We start from the raw sequence: 21,830 nt of genomic DNA on the forward strand, positions 1-21,830 counted from the left end.
AATAGGAAAAAGCATATCTAATATCTTAGAAATGTGTAAGCTTTAACTCTTGTTATCCTGAAGCAATAAAAAACCCAATTTGATCTGTTTCATATTAAAGCATTTAAACTCTTGCAAATACAGTACTGCAGAGCTCTCATGCACATATAAAAGGTTTTTAACATATTCAGTTCTATTTCCTTTTAATATTTCCTTGTCAATATACAGATGACATGAGGAGGTGAATGAACTGATTTAAGTGCATCCTGCTTTGGCCAAACATACCCCAAGTTCAATTAGATGTATGGATTTGCACTGCTCTACTGTTACTAGTACACATAACCACTTCGGTGAACTATTCTTGTGTCAACAAAACCTACTGATATGAATCTGCAAAGGAAATCCAGTCTTGCTGTCCACATCATAGTTCTTTTTCATAAAAGCAGTATTCATAATTCATAAGCACAGCATAATTCATAATATCGTAGTTCTTTTCATAAAAATAGTGGGATATTTGCCCTACTGCTGTTGGTAGAATGTCCAAGAAATTCACTAAACTGATGGATTTTTCCTTCGATGTTCCTTCTTCCAATTTTCAAGCTAAATTTATCCATAACTGTTATGTATCTGTTGCTCTAAAGAAAATTTGTTTTCTCTTGAACAACATTTCCTCTTGGTGTTTATTCTTGACACAGCCTGTTTACTGATCTGTAACCACAGTACTTTTTAGGATAAAGCATGCTTGACTCTCCACAGAGAGTATGATATCTGTGCTTCAAAATAAAACACAGATCAATCCTGAATACAGACTGCTGCTCATCCATATTGTGCTTGTTACAGTTGCCCCCAAGACACCTAAGCAATGTCCAGGCACATTCTGTGGCGTAGCATGCACCAGGAACCATTCTCAGCTGACAGCGCAGGCAAGCCTATACAAGGTTATACCCAGTCTCGCTTTCTACATGCCTCCAATGTTATCTCAACAGGTTCTATACCATCAAATACTCTTACATGCCCTGATGTAACTGACGTAGCACCTGAAGCATGCAAATTCCCTAGTTTCATGCCTTGAAAATATTACTTTCTAAGCTGCACCACTTCACATTATTTCAGAAACTTTGAGCAGAAAAGTACGCAAACGTGCACACACATATTATGACTTAGAGCCCCCTAGATATCACCAAGAGAAGTCAGAAGACCAAGTCTATTTTGAATAGTGACAATCTATGCCACTTGGTCCAACAGTCAGGTCCACAGATTTGTTTTATTCAACAGTATAGATTTATAGACATAAGCTTTAGAAATGTAGTCCAGTTCCAATCTTGAACTTAATTCCTAGTGAAATGCCTCAGGGAGCCAGAAGTAAGACTCTATCCCCTTCTGTGCATGAAATACGCACTAACAAGAATGGGTTAAGCACAGGAAAACATATAGATTCGAGATTGCTTCTGCTACCGAAGAGTCACTTCACCTACAAAAGCCTTTCATAGAAGTCAGGCTGGCATTGCTGGCCCTCTGCCTTTTGCTCCCTACCCTACACTTTGCAGGAGTTACAAGGTGCTGAATGAGCTACGGCTTTAGGCATAGTCCCAGGCTCTACTCAAAAACTATCTGTGATCCTCATCTCCTGCATTATCCACCGGTTTTGCTTTTTACCATTCATACATTTAAACAGCATCTCTCCACCTTGAATGCAGAATCTCAAAACATGATTTAAATTAGCTGAAAGCCTTATGAAGCGATGTTAATATCAGCAAATCTTTACAAATATGTTTCATAACTGTCTTACCCAAAGACTGTACTTAAGAGTGTGGCTTTGTAGCGTCATACACATGCTGTGCCAGAGCTTACTGTGTTTTCCCCAATACCAAACTTTATGAATGGTATCCAGCTGAAGGAAAGCTTTGAGGCAGAATTGTATTGGGGAAAAAAAAAAAGAGACTGGAAGTGTTTGGAATTACATGTCCTTTGTCCTGTGCCTATATTCCTATGTTTCCTTATTCCTATAATAAGGAAAATAATCTCTTTCCAAGTTAGTTGTCAGCAGAAGAAATGGCAACAACCATCACTTGGGATTAACAAATATATTGATAATATTTTTGAAAAGGCTTCAGTCTTAATCCAGCCTGTGTTTTTTTCTGCTGGTATCCCTCACCAAAAGAAAAAACCCACTCTTTGCCACAATAATATAACCCTAGCAGAAAATACCTGCATATACTAGTAAAGTAAAACTAAAATGTTTTATCTGAAAGGTTGGGAAGTGCTATGGCAAGACTACATACTTCCTCAATGAATATTTTAGAATACTTTAAGTCTAGAAGTCATTTAAACTACTATACCCATAGCAAATTAGATTAAATTAAACTTGCCTATATGGAGATCATTCAGTCTGGTAGAAAACTTTTGCTGGAAGTCTTCTTGCACTTTTTAGGTGGAAGAAAAATCACACCCAAAGCATAAAAAGTTTTATCAGGAGAAAACACCAGAATGTCATGCAAGCACAGAAAAATATCAATAGAGCCAAGCTCCTTAGTTTTACTGCTCCCCTGTGTAACTCTTAAGAAATGCAAAACTGAAGTTTCTCTCTTGAGAAGTAGTAATGCCCAAAGGACTAAGAAGAGAATCCTACCTGAATTAATAATTCATCAGGGATTATTCATCCATTTTTAAAAGCAAAGATCTGTTCTGGATTAGCATAGTCATATTTATATTTATTCTTCATTTTTTCAAGACAGTTACAATACACTTCAGTGCAGTAAAATTTGGAACTACCAAAAGGGAAAATGAAAATAGAATGATAGCATTTTCCATAAACACATAAATTACAGGCAGTCATGGAGCTGGCCTAGAGCTCTCAAGACTTGTTAAATCCTAATGTGCCTCCTAGAGTTGTTTGCATATTTATTTATACAGTTCTGATTTGCTCATAGCTGATAGCAAAAATGAACTGGAGAAAAGTAAGCAAATGCTTAACTGCCTACATTTCTGGTCAAATCAGGTAGAATTTTTTACAGTTTCTTTGCATGATGTAGGAGAATGTTAGCATATTGCTAATTTTTCAGAGTCTCTCTGCTCTGTGTTACATGCATGTCTTGCTTTGTGGCAAGCCTACAGAAGTATCTGCCCCTACTTGAATCACATGTCATCATTTTCAGGTCATAAAAGAGTCACAATTCTACCTTTTGTTTAAATTTTAATGAGAATTACACTATACTCACAGGATGGAAGGATAAGAATTCCTAAATCCCTTGAGCAAAATGCAGCTCTTAATAATAGGATTGTCTAGTCCTACCAGAGCATTTTAAAGTCTGTGCAGAATGAAAATCCTACTAAAATTTCTATTGTATTTCAACTGCAAAATAGTACAGGCATCAAAAATTTTCTGTTTGCAACTACTGCACAAGTCACTGTTCTTGGAATGTCACTTCTTGGTAGTATACTTTAAGTACATAATGTTTGAAAATGCCATATTTTTAAATTTTCTTAAGCCATTAGGCTTGGTGTCCCCCTCCCCTTTTTTTTTTGGCATGGTATTTCATATCATCCCTGAGGCCTACAAACTTTTAAATGTGTAAACCTTCCAACTTCCATGTTACCTCCTTTTTCTCTTTCTAAAGATGATGAGTTGTGACAAAGACAAGCTGAATTTTCGTCTATTATCTTACAGGAATCCTGTGGCAAAAGAACAAGGTAAGCTATCAAGGCCTGCATGACGCCTGTGGTTTTGTCATTTGAAAAAATAGAAGGAAATGGAGTGAAGAAAAACACAGATATCCCTACCTCCAAAAAACCAACCCACTCATCTCAGAATTTCAGAAAGGTTCTATTTTTAATATGAAATAATATGCATAGTCCTAAGCCCCTATCTATATATTCCCAGTATTTGCCCCTTTTGACAGTAGACATTCGAAAAATATTTTGGGTCTAATCTGCTTTTTAAAAAAAATCTCTAAGATTTGCTATCATGAATGGCATTTCTCCTCTGAAGTAAGAATCAAAACTTTGTAATATTTTCTGAATTTCTCAATCTTTTAGAAGTCTGCCTCCATTACGAAAAGCTATACTTGAATGTTACTGTCTTACTCCATTGATTTAACTTTTTCTGCATATTCAATTATATCAGGGCTTTTTCTTTTAATTAAAAAATAAGACCTTCTCTCCTCCTACTAGTAATTCAAAACCAGCAGAGTTAAGTAAGTTAATACTCCTTTTTCCAAAACATTGGTGCATTTCCTAAATTCAGTGTAAAAAAGGGTCAGGATAACATGAATGTCATGGGCAATGGGGGAAATGAGTTTCCTAGGAGATGATTGAAAGAGAGGAAACTAGTTAGACACTAGTTATCCTAGCAAGAATGAATCAAAGAGAAAGCTACTGTTAGTTTGGAACTTTAAATATTTGGTAAAGCAGCTTACAGACAAAATAAACAGCATCCTTGAAGTCCATTTCTAATTGATTTTACTGATTCACCAAAGGTAGTAAAGCAATGCTAAGAATTACTTATCACACTAGCAACTGAATTTGAATGTGAAAGGTAAAATCAAAAAACTAGTTAGCTTCGTCTGTGTTACAAATTCAATGAACTCTTAGAAAATATGCACAACAGCAGCCTGCAGAAAGCTCTTCTTAACATATCATACTTCTCTATTGTAAACTAAAGAATCTACAGGGTGTTAATAAATTGAGCGCAATAGTACATCTTGCTTTTAATAAGATGTTTGTTCAGAAAGCACATTAAAGACTCATTCAAAATGAAGGCGATAATGCATATGTATGGTGTCCTAATAATGAGAAATCACACCTTTCTTTTTTTTTCTTTCCCAGCTCCTTCCCTCCACCCCGTTTTCAGAAGCTGTACATTTTTTAAATGAGTTGCCTGGTCAATAAGTAAAAAGAGTATTAGATGTCTTTTAACATATTTGATTTTTCACATAAAATGGAATGCCTGAAAGATTCAACAGTGACTGAAGGTGTTTCTTCACTTTAAAAGCTTTTTTGGCAAGTTCCCTACAAGGGAAGCACTTCACTGCCCAGATGAGATCCTTGCAATGATTTATATTATAAAGTTACATTGCTGTACTCAATGTAAGCATATTAAGAGATGATAAATAACCAAAATCTAGAGACCAAAAGATATAGCAGAAAAGCTAGCTCCTCTGTACTTACATACTTAATATCCCTGCTTATACATAATCTTGATTCTGATTGTAAAGCTACTGTTTGCCATCTTCTTACCAACTTCCTAAATGGTTTAAAATTCCTGAAGTGTGAAAAAATAAATAAATCAAGGATTACAAATGTGATTATAAATGTATTCAAATGATTAATCACACTAACACTTGTATCGGTGTTATCCTTATACAGGATCACATTAGATCATATATAATGGAACAAAAGCATGGAAGAGCTCTCCTATGGCAACCCAGATTTTAGAGGAAGTCAATGATTTCTAAAATCAAAGACTCACCTGAGAGACTCTAGGAAGTTATAAAACTCCAGGCAAGCTAGCAAGAGGCATTACCCTTAAAAAGTTTTGTAATAACCTGCATTTTATTTTTGCCTTTAAGATATATTTCTTACATCTAACTAGTGCCTCCTAGAAATTTGTAAACCAGAAGGCATTGCTGAGACTTTGTGAAAATAGGAATCTGAATTAGGGGCAGGATGCTGGGGATGGACAAGTGGACAGCAGAATCTTGTTCCCGTTAGGAAATGCCAGAAAAATTCTGCACTCATCTGGTGAAGAGTATGTCACGTGTCTCCAAATAGGCTTCAGCATGGGCACGTTCACAGTGAATTTCTACATTAAGATTAATCTCTTCTTACTAATTACGGAGATCTTAGGAAAGCAAGGTGAGAGTGCTTCAAATGCTGTAACTGCTGTATCTCCTGTCTCTTTTTGAGAAGGCGCTGTTGAAAAACTTGCAGAAATGCCTGCTCCTGCAATACTCACAGTGCATTTCTATGAATCAAAAAGGTATAAGTGATTTGATAAGCATCAAATAAATGTCAGAACAACCACTAAAACCACCCAATTTCAGTAAATACAGTTCATTCTTATTTCCTCTGCACCTCACCTTCCTACCACTCCCAGTGCACATACAGAACTCCGTCCCCTGAGTGGAAAGATATCAAAGCGCAAACAATCACTGACAGAAAAAAGGTGACTTCATTCCTTTCAGTGAGACAGGGCACATTTAATTTAAATTATACACAAATGAAAGCTATATGTCACAGAAGAGAAGGTGGCGTGCAGCCTGTCAGAGAATAAAATATTATCCTTCCTAAAACCTTGACCATCTGCCTGTCAATTTAAATCAATCATTTGGAATATTTTTTTCCAAACCACATAGGCTTTAGAAGTATGACGCTTTATCCAAAATGAATCAAAATCAATGGAAGATGTATTTCACTGGGTTTTGGATCAGACTTTTGACAGTTTGCCTGTGTTTAGTGTTGTTAAAACTTCCACAAAATTATAAAGTATATATGACTGTACTGGGAAACAATCCCACACCTGCTTTCTGCCTGTGGGGACTGGTTCTCTGTACCGCAGGTCTGGAGGCAAATCTAAATAGTGTCATTTCCCACAGAGGCTCTTTGCACCCAAGAGGACTATCAGAGGTACAAGCCATAAAAGAGCTGTGTCCTCTCTCTGATGATCTGGAAGAAAAAGTATTCTAGTTTGTTTTCTTCACAGAGTTTTTCCCTCTTTTAAAAGACAAAGTATGTTTACCAAAATGCCTCTTTAGAAGGAAGCAGTATTAAAGCTGAAAGTTTGTTGTTTGGTTTGTTTTCCAGTTGAGGCTTTTAAGATGCAATGTTTTAGTGTTATTGTAACATCCACCATAAATTACAGGCAGTCCTGAAAATCTTCAATTTGCAAGGCGTGTCAAGCACAGAGAGATGCCTACTACTGCTCTGCTCTTGCAAGTCACCTCTTGGATCAGCTCTTGTGATCGTAGACTTGTTTTATCTCAGTTATTCTTTTTATCTTCCATTTCTTTGCTGAGCAACTTTTCAATACAGTTTTGTAATGCTAATATTTGTAGTAGAAAAAAAGATCATAATTCCAAAGTAATATTTCCATGACCTTTTATCTTTACTTTTAAGCCCAGTTGGTACATAAACACCAGCCTACACATTATTATCACAGCAAATGCCATCTCAGAAATACCAGGACTCAGAAAATCATCATTTACACAGAAGAATATAAAATGACACTATTGGTTAAAAGATAAGGCATATTGAAAGGATTTTTCATGTGGCATTTTAATGTGATAATGAATTCCTAAAAGTCTGAGTTTCAGTCTTCATATAAATAAGTGGATGCTAATAGGCCATCCATAAAGACTCCCCTTATTAAAATACAAATGAGATATCCCTTATGTTTATACATGTGTAAGTACAATTAATATTGCAACCCAACTGGAAACAAAATTGCTTTAGTTAACCAACCATTGCAAGGCAATCAAATGTGGTATCAAATGTAATTGTAGAAGATCCATTTGGGGAATAACAGCAATTATTTAATACAGAATTCTCCCCTCCTTCTTCCAATTCATGTACAATTTTTTTCATGCATCTCTATGCCAGAAAAATAATTGGACCATCACAAGTGTCAACCCTCCCCACCTTTCACTCCGCAGCATACAAGAAAATTCAAACTGACAAGGCTGTTTCATTTAGAAATATTGGTTTGTACCTCTGATTTGTAACTGCATTAATCTAAAAACATTTAAGTAGGTTTTATTTCACCAGCTGTACATGCAGCTAGGGAATTGGGCAATACCAATGGAGTAGGAAGCAGAGAATGGCATTTATTTGCCTGAAGACAAGCACTTTGGATTTGCCTTCATGAACTTCACAAATATTCTCTAAAGACTCAACAGTTTTCTAACAGGTAAGTATTATTTTAGGGCTGTAGATGTAAACCGCAGTTCAGATATTTTAATTGACTTCGTGCTTAATCAAGAAACAACACGTTACAATCCAATACTAATGAATTAATTGCTAAAATTATTTTGATATTTAATTATCAATGCAAAATACCAAAATCCATTATGATCTTTATTTCTGTCACTTAGCCAAAAACTAATGGTAAATATGTAAGAAAGATACATGTTCTTGACTCGGTTTAGATTTTTATTTTTGCTCTTGAGACAATCAATATACACCTGACAAGCATTCATTTACTAATAAAAAAGAATATATATAGCCCCCAGTGTAAATCTGTGCATTTAGAAAGCTGTGCAAGGTGACAGCAGGATAGGAATATGAAAATACTTTAGCTAACACCAGATATTCGCTGTTCAGTGAGTTGCTGGGTCACACCTTCCAGATTCAATTTAATATCAACCTGAGATTTCTATGTTCATGGCTATTTTTGGCTTTGGCAAACATCAACAGATTATTTCAGATAAAACCAAAATAAAATTTTAAAATTCTTAAACTTTGGTAGAGATTCCTTTAACTATTGATCCTGGCAAGATCATGGAGCAGCTCCTCCTGGAAATTATGCTATGGCACATGGAGGACAGGGAGGTGATTCAAGACAGCCAACGCAGCTTTACTAAGGGTAAATTGTGCCTGGCAAAATTGGTAGCCTTCCACAAAGGGTTTATAGCATCAGTGGAGAAGGGAAGAGTGACTGACATCATCTACCTGGACTTTGCAAAGCATCTGATACTGTCCCACACAACATCCTTGTCTCTAAAATGAAGAGAGGTGGATTTGACAAGTGGACCACTCAGTGGATAAGGAATTGGCTGGATGGTTGCACTCAAAGAGATGCGGTCAATGGTTCTATGTCCAGGTGGAGAGCAGTGACGAGTGGTGTTCCTCAGGGGTCAGCATTGGCACCAGCACTGTATAACATCTTTGTCAGTGACAAGGACAGTGGGATTGAGTGCGCCTTCAGCAAGTCTGCCGATTACACCAAGCTGAGTGGTGTTGTTGATACTCTAGAGGGAAGGGATGCCATCCAGAGGGACCTGGGCAGGCTTGAGAGGTGGGCCCATGCGAACCTCATGAAGTTCAACAAGGCCAAGTGCAAGGTCCTGCACACAGGTCGGGGCAATCCCAAATATAGATATAGGCTGGGTGATCAGTAGATTGAGAACAGCCCTGCAGAGAAGGACTTGGGGGTATTGGTGGATGAAAAACTGTATATGAGCCAGCAATGTGCGCTAGCAGCCCAGAAAGCCAATCGCATCCTGGGCTGCATCAAGTGTGGCCAGCAGGTCGAGGGACGTGATTCTCCCCCTCTACTCAGCCCTCATGAGACCCCACCTGCCGTACTGCATTCAGCTCTGGGGTCCCCAACATAAGAAAGACATGGACCTGCTCAAGCAGGTCCAGAGGAGGGCCTACAAAGATGATCAGGGGGCTGGAGAACCTCCTCTATGAGGACAGGCTGAGAGAGTTGGAGTTGTTCAGCCTGGAGAAGAGAAGCATGCAGGGAGACCTTATAGTGGCCTTCCAGTACTTAAAGGGGGCCTACAGGAAAGGTAGGGACGGACTCTTTATCAGGGCATGTAGTGATAGGACAAGGGGTAATGGTTTTAAACCGAAAGAGGGTAGATTTAGATTAGGCATTAGGAAGAAATTCTTTACTGTGAGGGCGATGAGACACTGGCACAGGTTGCCCAGAGAGGTTGTGGATGCCCCATCCCTGGAAGTGTTCAAGGCCAGGCTGGATGGGGCTTTGAGCAACCTGGTCTAGTGGAAGGTGTCCCTGCCCATGGCAGGGGGGTTGGAACTAGATGGTCTTTAAGGTCCCTTCCAACCCAAACCATTCTATGATTTATCAAAAAGCCAAAACTTAAATTTTCACTTTTGTTTTTCTTTGCTTGGTCTTCTTGAAGTAGCCAGAATTTAATACACTATAGTACTAGAAAGATTGGAAGAAATTTTACTCTCATTCAATTACAAATAGTAGGGAAAAGGGATTTTAGTAGGTGTGGATTTATTTGTGTTTCAATGGTTTAGCCCCAACTTTTTTTCTAAAAGGCAAGAAAATTTTCTCCTTTAGACAGTTCTGACAGTCTTTACATGAAATTATTAGCTGAAATAACAAACATGAGGCTGTGGGACCAAATCTGGTTCTTCAAAGATTTTTTTCCTGTACTAGCTAATTTCAAAGACCACATCTGAGGATGCTGAATTTTTATTATACTGTGACATTAACCTGCAAATAAAATCTTTAAAAATCTTTAATGCTTCCACACTTCTTTTGCTGCGAACTGTGCAATAAACATTCAAATTTTGAACAAGTTGTTAGAACAGGCACTCTGGCAGTCTTTTGATTGACACATCCCTTGTAGATCTGTATAGACCTTGGTATTATGGCCAGCCCTCTTTGCCCTTCCTCTTTTGGAATTGTTCCACTGAAGTCAGCCCATATATACTTTCCCAGAAGGAATGTTTGTGATATTTTCTCCTTAAAACTCCATAGGCTATTATTCAGCTGCAATCTGACTGTCAAGGACATTGCTGATCATGAGCTAATTAGAAGCAGAAATAGATTGTCCCAAAGAGTTTCCTTCTACAGTGACTCATGTGCAATGCTGCTGGAAGGGCTTTCATCACCCAGAACCAAATCCTGGACAAGAAATAAACCTCATACAGCATGATGTAGACCATTCATAATGCTATCAGAAGTACTTTAAGAACCATCATCCACAGAAAGTTTTACAGTGTATCTTCCATTTTCCACCACAGCCATTAGGAGAATGAATCTTCCAGTGAAAATTAAGCTTATCAGAAAGATCTGTGTGCAAACTAATTTGAGCAGGCATTTTCTAAAAAGTAGGCCAGAAGAGAAGAAAGATTACTTCTGGCAAAAATGGAGCAAATTAAATTATAAGAGGCTTAATACATTTATTTGAAATTTAATTGCATAACCTAATGTCAAGGTTATTACATGGTGCACACTGTTCTCATCCAAATTCAAAACAATAAAGCACAAGCTTGGTTTACAGTTACTTTATTATAAATCCAACTGCATTTTTTTTTTATTTTATTCTGACCATTCTTCACGTGAGCCACAACATTAATATAAAATCATATTTCAAAACTGCTTTGAGATCTCTCCTTGGCAACGAATTCTGATACGACTAGAAGCCTCTCTGGTATGACTGACTTCTACTGCAAGTAAAGGGCAAAAAGAAAACCAAAAGCTGAGACGGTGTTGTTGATGTGATGCTAGTGTGTACAGTAAGAATCAAAATGATTAGAAAGAGCATCTGACTGTATTCACACTGTTCTGCACTGAGTCCATCAAACCTGCAGGTTCTGTTTTCTATTCAAAACAGAGACAGATTAGCAGAAAAGGTCGCTGTAGCATCTCACTATTGCATCCCTATGGAATATGCGTTCTGTGTTTTACTGTGTATTAGAAGCTGTGCCTGTGCAGAGAGCACACTTAAAAGCATTCAGACTGTGTCCAGAACCTCTTTGCATTCCTAAAAGCCAGTCACTCTTACCTGAATTATTTGGCCTGACCTTAGGGGGGGTTTTTTGCCTGTTTTCACATCTCCAAGTGTCTAAGGAACAGTGGATCAGAAAGGACATTATAGAAAACCATTGTGCATTTAACTGTGTGCCACTATGATTCTAGTGGATGTGCAAACACAGTCTAGGTTTGTAGCAGCATCATGTAAAAGCACCACCTGTTTTTATTTCTGAAGGAACAGGTAATGAAGGCATAATAAATGACTTTGACACTTAGCAGGGAACTGTAGCCTAAAATTAACAGGCTTATAATCATGCAGCACAATATTAATTTGGCTTGATCGGTAATAAAGAATTAATGTTGTACATTTTACGATCATCTCACTTGTTTTTCCGTAAAGTCTGAAATGATTGAAGAAGATAGTTCACTGTTTGACCAGGTTAGGGCCTCTTTCAGTAGTACTAGAATACTGAAGAGAAGAGAAGCATTTGTTAAAGTATGGAAAGGGATTCTAAAAAAATAGTCTATGACTCCCATGACAGTCATGTAGATAACCAAATCGTTCTGTATTAAGCTTTTTCCTGCTTTTTTCCACGATGTAAGCAAAAAACAACTTGCAAAAGTCTTTTCTATGATTCTGTATTTCAGTGCCTGAAGCAGCACACCTTTAACTGATAGTAACCATCACTCAGATGTCTTGTCTGTAATCTTTCCCTGTATGTCAAAACAAACATGTCTTGTGTACACCTCAGAGCTACATCCCCGGGTCTGCAAAACTCCCTATGAGCTTCTGAAGTGAAAAGTCCACTTTATTTTCTAGACACCCAGACTGAGACTCTGTCTACTGAATAAAATAAAATGCCCATTCATAGTCAATGAGTCCTTCTGTGGTGGATATATAAACAACACGTTTGTAAGAATATACTTAACGCTTCAAAGAGGAAGAATCTGAGAAGGTTAAAAGGAGAAAAACTGAAACTTACCCCAAACTCATCCCTCCACTGATGTGATGCTTGGTACTTCTCTGCTTCTTTAGCGAGGCGCTGAAGACCAAAGAGAAAGAGGACATACATTTTAGTCTTTACTGATTCTTCACATAGCTAAGTCTTTCTCTTTTAATTTCTTCATATACGTGTTTTCTCTATATAATTTTCTATATATCTATGCTTTTTCGCACTTCCTTGAAAATTATGTATAAAGATGCACCATCTCATTTCAAAAATGCTATTTTCTGTATTATTTGCTTATTTAAGTACTGTAGTCATGCACTAGAAAACTTAACCCTCATTCCAATATCATTTAAGAAGTTCTAGTTAAGTTCAAAATCCATCAATATCCTTCTGAAAATACCTTCTCCTTACACAGAGCACCTTGCCTTGTATGTATTAATTTAATCTACCATCCAATGACAAGTATTTATTAGAATCTTAAAACACTATATTATGAACATTTATTTCTCCATTAAATTATTTAGCTTCAACTATAGGAAGTACCGACATCCCCTGTGATTATTAGGGACCCATAAAAACTCAGTAATTTAGACTAGCTGTAGTCTGGTCCCATGGATTGAATGCACATTAGTAGTTGGAGAGTAACAGGTGTGCTCCTAGAGGGCATTTTTCCCATTTTAAATTAATTTGAAAGAAATCTAGTTTGTCCACTTCACCCTACAGGAAGCAAAGCACAGTGTACCGGAATGATCAGCCCATGCTCTTGCCAATCTACCTCTTGTACAGACACATCCATTGGCTTGGTGACATGTCCTTCCTCATAGAAAATTTTAAGCCTTTGTAAAAAAGCTGTTTGTACGCGCTTATGAGAAGTTTACTACAATTTTGCGTGTAAAAGTTGCCAAGCGTAATGCGTGTTCTTCAGCTGAGCTGCACGCAGCATCCCCAGTGCCAGCCGCCCTGGAGGCAAGCACCCATCCTGAAAGCAAGCAAGCTCACTCTGAAGAAGCAGCTACCTGATGTGAACGTAGTTCACGTGGACTCAGCCATGTCCTAATTGTTGAGCGGCTTACTTTGAGAACTAAATTATTTTATGGCCCAATAAAAATTTTAGCAACTGTTGTTTCTGGGGAATCGTGGTCCCTTTCTAACAGAAATAGCCTGGCTATATCCAGCAGATAACTAGGGATGAAAACGCTTTCCTGTGTAACAGTATGTGCACAGCAAGCCTGATGATCCTTTTAATATTCAGACCAATTCCTACACAAAATGAACTGGTGGTCTAAGTCACATTGACAGTTGAGTCAACTGTCAGTTCTTGCTAACAACCAAAAGGAGTATGACCAGAAAGTCCGTGTAAGCTGGAATCGCAGAGATGGTGCTGTCAGAACCTCACCTCAGCCCCATCCAGGAGAGCAACTGCTGTTATCTGATCCCTTGAGGGCAGTCCCTCTCCCCCCTCTAACAACTATCAGGATGATAAATTTCACAAAGCAAAACTTAGGATCTTTTCCTTTCTTTTACATTTGCTATCATTCTCTATAAACAAAAAAACTCCAATGAACCTGTGTGCTCTGCTGCCAGAAAATAAGTGCCCCCACTCATTTGTTTTATTGTCAATTCAAATGATTCTTAGCTAATAGAAAGCTACTAGCATCTTACAGGTACTGCCCACTGCAGTTACCCTCCAGAGCAGCTAAGCGCCACATTTACAAAAGAAAAACTATGATAAAATTTGATACATTACACTGGGAAAAAACACAGTACAACTCTCCTTTGACCGCACTGGACAAACACCTCAGATACTTACAGTATTCTCGGTTTTCTGGTAATATACCAGAACAATTTTGTCCATCTAATTTCTTCATTCAATATAGCCAGTTCTGCATCTAAATTTGCATATCCTCTGATGAGTTCAAGCCAACTAAGTCATGTTTCACCAGACTGTAGCAAAGCAAGATATGACACTTACTACACATGTAAATAGCTGCAGTTAACACTGCCCTCAGATTTCCCTCACAGTCTGCTTCATTGCCTTAAGGTACCCAGAGAACTGCAATTGTTTTCCACAAAAGACAGTAGAACCCAAATGCACAAACTGATAGATGGATTATGAAAAGAAATATATATTGAGCATTAACATTACTAGGAATGTTTGCATGGAAAGAACTGTAGCCACATCTGAAATTCCTCAGCTCCATGAAAAGTTGGTAGATTCCTCAGCTCATCTGCAGTATAAAGCAAAAATGCTAAAAGCTAATAAAAAAAAAGTTTTGTTTTTTGTTGTGTTGGTGTTTTTTTGGTCTCAAATGGAGAAAAAAAGAATACCCCTCACCAAGGAGGTACTGTATTCTTATTCTTGAAGACTTTAAGTTAGAACCTCTCCTAACTGTCTAAGTAACCTCCTAAAATAACACTACATGCAACTTCTACAGGCCTTCATACTTTAAAATAGCTTCCGAAATGAGAAGTTGTCATTTGGGGTATGTGTACAGAGCTCTGTTAAAGGTAATCAAGCTCATACAAAAGCACAAGCAACTGGTTACAGAGAAACAATACTGAACAATGAGAAAATGGCTGTTCCTTGACTCCAACAAACCAAAACCCAACACCTTACTGAAGTACACATGACCATGAGCCAGGCCTATGCACAATGACTGTAGCAACAGGCTGAGACACCTTTTTGATGTCCTCTTCACTGCTTAACTGAAGAATGTCTGCATTTTGCTCTACTGCGAAACAAGAAAGTTATTATTTGCACCAGTTATTAGAAGAATTTTCCAAATTATATCCAAAAGTTTAGCTGGAATGTATCCGAAAGTTTAGCTGGAATGTATATTTAGAATGTATTTCCTAGCATCCTATGTCAGAGATAGAATTAAAGCCTAGCCAACTTGATATCAACCCAGTATTGTTTTCCCTGAAACAGATCATCTTTTCCATCAACAATTCCTATAAATGTTACACAAATTATTAGTATTCAGTATAGTGGCTGTTAACCAGGAGGAGAATAAACCTGTGAGTTGACTGGTCAGAAGCATAAATCATTTGATCTCTCAAAATGGGGATAAATATTGTATTTTCATCTTCTATTACTGCAACAGAACAATCCTGCGATTCTACAGCTATGTAAGTTATATATGCAAAAATATACAGGATCATTTCCCAAAGACCTGCCTACTACAGTACTCTGATTACCCAGCTCATCTCCAGCAGAAGACTCTTTATCAAAGTTTATGTGCAGGCTAGCACAAGGACATAGAACATTCAAGGACTTAATTTTCAAGAAGTGGGTGCTTTAAAATATATGGGTTGACTGATAGGAATTCTGTGCATGCAAAACCCAGTATCATTCTCTCCTGTGTAACACCTTATATTTTTATGAAACATAAGGGAAGAGTATTAAATTAAAAATAAATACATAAATAAATGAATAAATAAATAACAAAGTTAAGGTGTTCTCAGAAGTTTGTAATTTCTATGCAAGAAGAACCTTGCTGCTACAGCAACATGGAGTCTAATAACTGAGACATTCACCCTTCCACAGAGAGAACTTTGCGGAGAGCCAGGGTAAGATGTCAAGACTCCTGGGTCAAAAATAGCTAGATTGTGAAGCAAACTCAAGTTACCTATGCCCTTTATTGTGACACAAGGAGAGACTAATTTTTCATCTCTCTCAAAGAAATCTTGCCTGCTTCCTTCTGAGGTATGCAAATGTCAGGTCTTGCCTTCCCTGTTTTGATGGAAGAGTCTCTGGAGAACGCCAACAGAGGAGTAACATAGCAGCAGGCTGACACCTGACACTTCCCATTTTCCCTCTCATTACAATAAGGGTTTAATAAGGTAACACCTTCTTTAATACCATGACCCACTGCAGTTCCCTACAGATTTCTCTAGCAAATACTAAAATGTTTAGATTCATATTTTTATATGTAAGAAAATAAGCAGAAATGGTTCTAAAACAAACATGCAAAACACTATTTCTGCATGTTAGGTTTTAATCATTTCTTACTCCGTGCCTCTCTATGTGTGCTGTGAAGATGAAAACTGTGAGAAGTTTTCAGGCCTTGAATGAAGCTCTATTTAACATCATCTTTTTAGATAGAGCAGATGAAAAACCAAACACCACTAAAAAGGGGAAACGGAACAAAACTAACATGTAACAGAAACATTCTGGCTTACTTCAAGGTATTTAAAACCCCCCTACTTTGTACAGTCTGCTGGAGAGCAAGGATTCTCAGATTATGGCAATGAAACTCAAATTGCTCTGAAGTAGTACATAAATTGAGAAACCATGACCAGGAAGAGAAGGCTGCAAAATGCTGTAGCATCTATTCCTATGCTTTTGGAGGATGCCCAACAGCTGTGAGGCGGTGCTTCTCAGTGAGAGATAAAAAAGGCTGATGCCAGATTTAGCCAGTGCGATTGACACAGTAGCTGATGTCAAATTTAAGGTGTTTGAAAACACTGTGATTAAACAAGCATTTGTTTAATAAATGTTTCTAGATGAAACAATTATTTCTACCTCTTTTTTTTCTTTATTTTAACTTTTTTTAATGAATGAGAACTGCTTTCTCCCTTGCTATTTTCTAAATATTGTGCAGGGTGCATTATTTTCAGGAATTTTCAGAATACTTAGCTCATCAATAAAAGAACAATTATCCCTTGAAGGACAGCCACTGCCCACAAATAAGTATTTTTAATCAAACTTTGAAAGAAGTCAAGAGTTACCTTCCACTAGATTTCATTAAATCTTTCAAAGAGAATGGTTACCTTTAAAGCAAAACAGCTATTGGCAAAGATAGATAAGATGCAAGCGTTATTTAGTCCATCAGCCTATGAACTTTTCTTTAACTTCTAAAAGGATTACAAAAGATTACACACACAGAAAAAAAAAAGAAAAGAAAAGAAAAGCAACAACTAAAAAATCCAAAGCCCAGCTGCCTGTCAATCTGAAAACTGTCCATTTTTGAAGGTCTTGTCCCCAGGTTCCAAGTGCACGTTACTATCTCTGAAAGACAGCCTTTGATGTAGCACAGACTGCAAGAAAGAGACCTGAAGAATCTTTATCTGATCTGTAAAGATCAACTCCCTAGAAGGCCTATTCATCTTCCAGCCTTCATTTCTGTGCGTATGTCGTATCTTTATCTCCTCCTAGCCAGCACAGAATTCTGTCAGCTAATGGCCCAATTACAATTATATTCAGTATAATGAAATGAATCTTTTTTTTGTGCTTCTCACTCTCCTTTAAGTATTTTATCCTGAAAATAATATTTGACTACCCCTTGATATATTAAGCTTTTATAAAATGTGTAAACTTAGAGTTATTAGACATCAGTACCCTCACAAAGCTTTCTAAAACACCAAATCCATGGATTATTTAGGTTATTTTAAAAAGATAAATAGCCAGGGAGAACATATCAATATCAAGCTTAAATAGAACAATGTAGAAACATACAATGACCTTCAAACCCTGATTTTAAAATATGATCCAAATATTCTATAGTGTTCTTGCATGAACAGTGTAAAAGCCACAAAGAGTATGTGTAAAAGCAGTTTCAAACACAGTTTTCATACATGTATCTGAAACAGAAATATTGTTCTTCTGTAGATGATTATGAATTGCGTATAAATTACAGGAGAAAAATATGAAGAAAAGATTTTCTAAGATTGGGATAAGGTGTCTGAAGTGCCAATGGAAGACTGGTACTGTTATTTCACTACAGCTTTAATGCAGACTGACAAAATTTTAAAGAACTGCATTTTCACCTCAGTAAACTGTTACATTCTGTATTAAACCAAATTAGAACTTTTTTCATCCACCTTGATTCTACTGTCTTTACTTGCATGGAGTATGTTATATTTTTGTGGTAATTCTTGGTAAGGAATTAGCCAAATACCCATGAATTACCCGAGTCGTTAATTTCCTATTACCCTATTGTATAAAAAGATCACCCAGTTTGGCTCAAGGGGGTGTGATTTCAACAGGCAACACTCGCAAATTGGAAGGTCAGTAGCCCCAAAGTGAGCATGGGAGAGCTAATGATAGAAAAACCATATACACAGGGACTTACTTTTCTTTGTCTTTATTTCCGTACTCCCAGTGGGGCATGGGAGGGGTTAATAGGGACTTATTACATTTTACATGTAACTGTTATGAAGATATTTGCTATATGACCTTTCTCACAAGTGGGCATTCATAATAATTATCAGCACAAAAGCTGTTCTAGATTTGATGAAGCTGTGGCACATTAGTTTTGAAAAGATGGTCCCAAGCATAAAACAATGTCTTAGATTGAACCAAACACATACATAATTTTGCTGATTTAAACTGTAACCACAAGGTTTAAGATCTCCTCTTCCAAGTAATTTTTTTTGCTTTTAAAAATATTTTGATCGCTAACATTGTAGCACATAAGTTTCCATAATAATTCATATTTCCCTAACTCAAATAAGAACTGTTACCTATGCATTGCTGTATTCCATTATGTAAATACCATAATCCTCAGTATAAGTGTAACCAGAATTTTAATACTTACAAAGATTTTTGAAGATTTTTTTATGGAGACCAACAGTAGGGTTTTGATTCATGCTGATCTGCAGCATGGTTTTATTTCATGTATTTACACTGCAGAGACACAGCCTCTCTCCTACTCTGGCATCTGCTGTGCCACAGGATGGCAATCTGATCTGTGGTCTGTTAATGAGGACATCTGAAGCATATAAGGTCACAGGCAAAGAGTATGTTTATAATTGGTCTCCTCCATTCAACATAGACCTCGTATGACATATTCCCAGATACTCTCTGGAGCCAGTTTCACTTTTGTCATCTGAGGCAGCAGATGAGTCATATTCACAAGGAAAAAGGGTATGTTAGAAGCCTGCTGACATTGTGAGACTTACCAAAGCACTCTTCATATAAATTACAGGCCTAAATTTATACATAATCTAACACAATCAGCAATTAGCACTATTTTTGATAAAGCTGATGTTATACTCTGGACCACAATTCAAAATAACTCCTCAAACTTTGTCTTCCACTATTAACCATTACCAACAACTTAAACTGGTAGATTTTTTTTTCTAATCCAGCTGTAGATTACAAAACTCAACTTTAATTAAACAATAAACAGAAAATTACATATTTTGTGTGCTTGTCTAATGCATTTCAAACCATTTCTGCTTTATTCACATGAACAGTAATTTTATTTCAGACCTTCTTAATCAGTTTTTCTAACAAGATGACCTCATATCCAACACAAGGCTGTCATGCTGGCTAAAAAGAAATCTAATGGAAAAAATTTGTTATCACCTTCCATATATTTAGAAGAAAAGGCTTTAAGGGATTTCTGTATCTGTTAAACAACTGTAGTGAAAATCATTCTTTATGATTCAAGACAACCTTTATTCCTATTGTTTAATTAAATGAGTGAAGGAAGAATCAGGCTGATTCTCCACAGAGAAATTTTACCCTTCTAGTGGTTTTCCAATTCCAAAGCAGAAGACTTAAAGTAAATGAAGTCACTGGTCTAAATAAGATCAGAAATCTGATTCTGTAATCAGATTTGGGAAGCCAAATCTGAACTAGAGTACTTGAGATTACAATATTGCAGGTGAAGTTAATGCTTTCTGACATGAATAATCATATCGATTTTAACAGGGAAAACTGAAATAGGGAGACCTTAAATGAACACATCACACACACACACACGGCTTTTGACATGTAAAATCTTGTGTGCAATCACCTGTATCTGACAAAACTGTCATATAAGAAAATCCAAAAAGGATAAAACCAAAAGACCATTTGGCACAGTAACACTTTTCCACTACATAAAAGCAGCCCTTCTCTAAAACATGAACTAGAAAGATCTCTCCTATTTCTTCCTTTCTCTTATTGTGTGGATTTAAGAATTTAGCTAATGGTAGCAAATTCTCAGAGAAGGCAAAAGTGACATAGTGCCAGTACTTCTTCTACTCCTAAAAGAGTGCTGGAAGAGTCTTTGAAATATATTAGACTATAGTAGGATTCTCAGTTAAGTTTTAGTAAGAATCTAAAATTCTTCAGTAGTCAAATGTACAGTTAATGTCAAACAATCATTAATTCTGTCCTGAAAACAAATCACAGAACAGCTGGTACTATATACACCACTGAAAATCATCACTGGAGAATAAATAAATAAACAAATAAGCTAAACCCCATACATTTAAACTTCTGGAAAAGCGGTATAGCTGGATATGCACCTCAGTGAGTGCACAACCTATGGAAGTTGCAGGGGGGGATGCAGTCAAGTACCAGTCGGTAGCTGTCTGAAAACTTACTGGTTACCACCTCAGCTTGGTCTCTAACGTTCATAATCCTAACTAGTAAGACCATTGGTACTAGATGAAAAGAAAACTTACATGAGCAGTCAGCAGGATAAATGATCTGCAGGTGCAAAAAACATTGCTGGAGGGCACCTTTCTGAGTACCAGAGAATAGGACAAATCAAATACAGCCACGATGAAGAACAGAAGGAGCACAAAATTGTCTTCTATGACTGGAGCACTGAGTCCAGCCCATAAGGTATGAAATACAGTATGTACGAAATATCCTACAAACTTAATATGCTGCAGAATGAGTGTACAAAATAATTCCATTCAACTATGATTAAACAGCAACAAGGAGTGTAGGAAATTCTCATCAGAAGGTAAAGCAGCAGCACTTTATTAAATTCTACACTTTCCGCATTTATGGGGAGAGGGAGAGAGAAGGAGGTTCAGTTCCCAAGTCTGACTATATTTTAGGATGCGTGCAATCAGGAAATTTGAGAAGCTGGGCAATATTATGACAGCTCAATACTGCCAAAAATGTTTCAGTAGACAAGAGAGTAAGATAGAGAGGACTGTAGATAAGGGCATGAAGAAAAACGATCGGAAAAGAAGAGTAAGAAATACTCTGTCAAATGCATCTTGACATCTAGCAGTGAAATTTTGCTGGAGTGGAGTATAGAAACAGCAAAAGACCACTTCTTTTAACATATAATTTATCCTTCTCATTTGCAGAGGTTTCAAACCCTTAGAGTTTATTACATTTTCCCACCAATAATTCATATGCCTTAAATGCAAGTCACATTAGTGTTATATTTTTAAACAGGCTCAAAGTGAAGGACACACGCTGAAACCATTAGGCTGAAATTGCCAACTGCTCCAGAAAATGACAAAATATGTAACACCACCAGCCGCAGTTCACTGCCTGCCTTAGGAAACTCTTTTAAGCTTCACAACTGAGCTAGTAACTTCACAGGCATGATTAGAAGATGACACGCATATTGAGAAGGCATGCCTTGTTACCCTGCTTTTTCAACTGTAGTGTATGTGTAGTTTTTAACAACCCAGGGAGAATCAGGACTACATAAATTTATTTTAGAAATAGCAAAATTTCCAAGTATTGGAAACCAAACCAAGTA

The 21,830-nt window shown here is 37.0% G+C and overlaps 1 protein-coding gene across 15 annotated transcripts in view; it reads right to left on the reverse strand.

Moving 5' to 3' along the window:
• Positions 1-21,830, reverse strand: part of CACNA2D1 (calcium voltage-gated channel auxiliary subunit alpha2delta 1) — a 433,632-nt gene that overhangs the window by 227,365 nt on the left and 184,437 nt on the right. For all 15 annotated transcript variants that reach the window (XM_052789138.1, XM_052789141.1, XM_052789144.1 and 12 more), the window contains exon 4: positions 12,418-12,477. In XM_052789138.1, the coding sequence (XP_052645098.1) occupies positions 12,418-12,477 (60 nt within the window). The remainder of the gene's footprint in view (positions 1-12,417; positions 12,478-21,830) is intronic.

The sequence above is a fragment of the Harpia harpyja genome, chromosome 6, assembly GCF_026419915.1.
Source record: "Harpia harpyja isolate bHarHar1 chromosome 6, bHarHar1 primary haplotype, whole genome shotgun sequence".
In the NCBI taxonomy this organism is placed as follows: Eukaryota; Metazoa; Chordata; class Aves; order Accipitriformes; family Accipitridae; genus Harpia; species Harpia harpyja.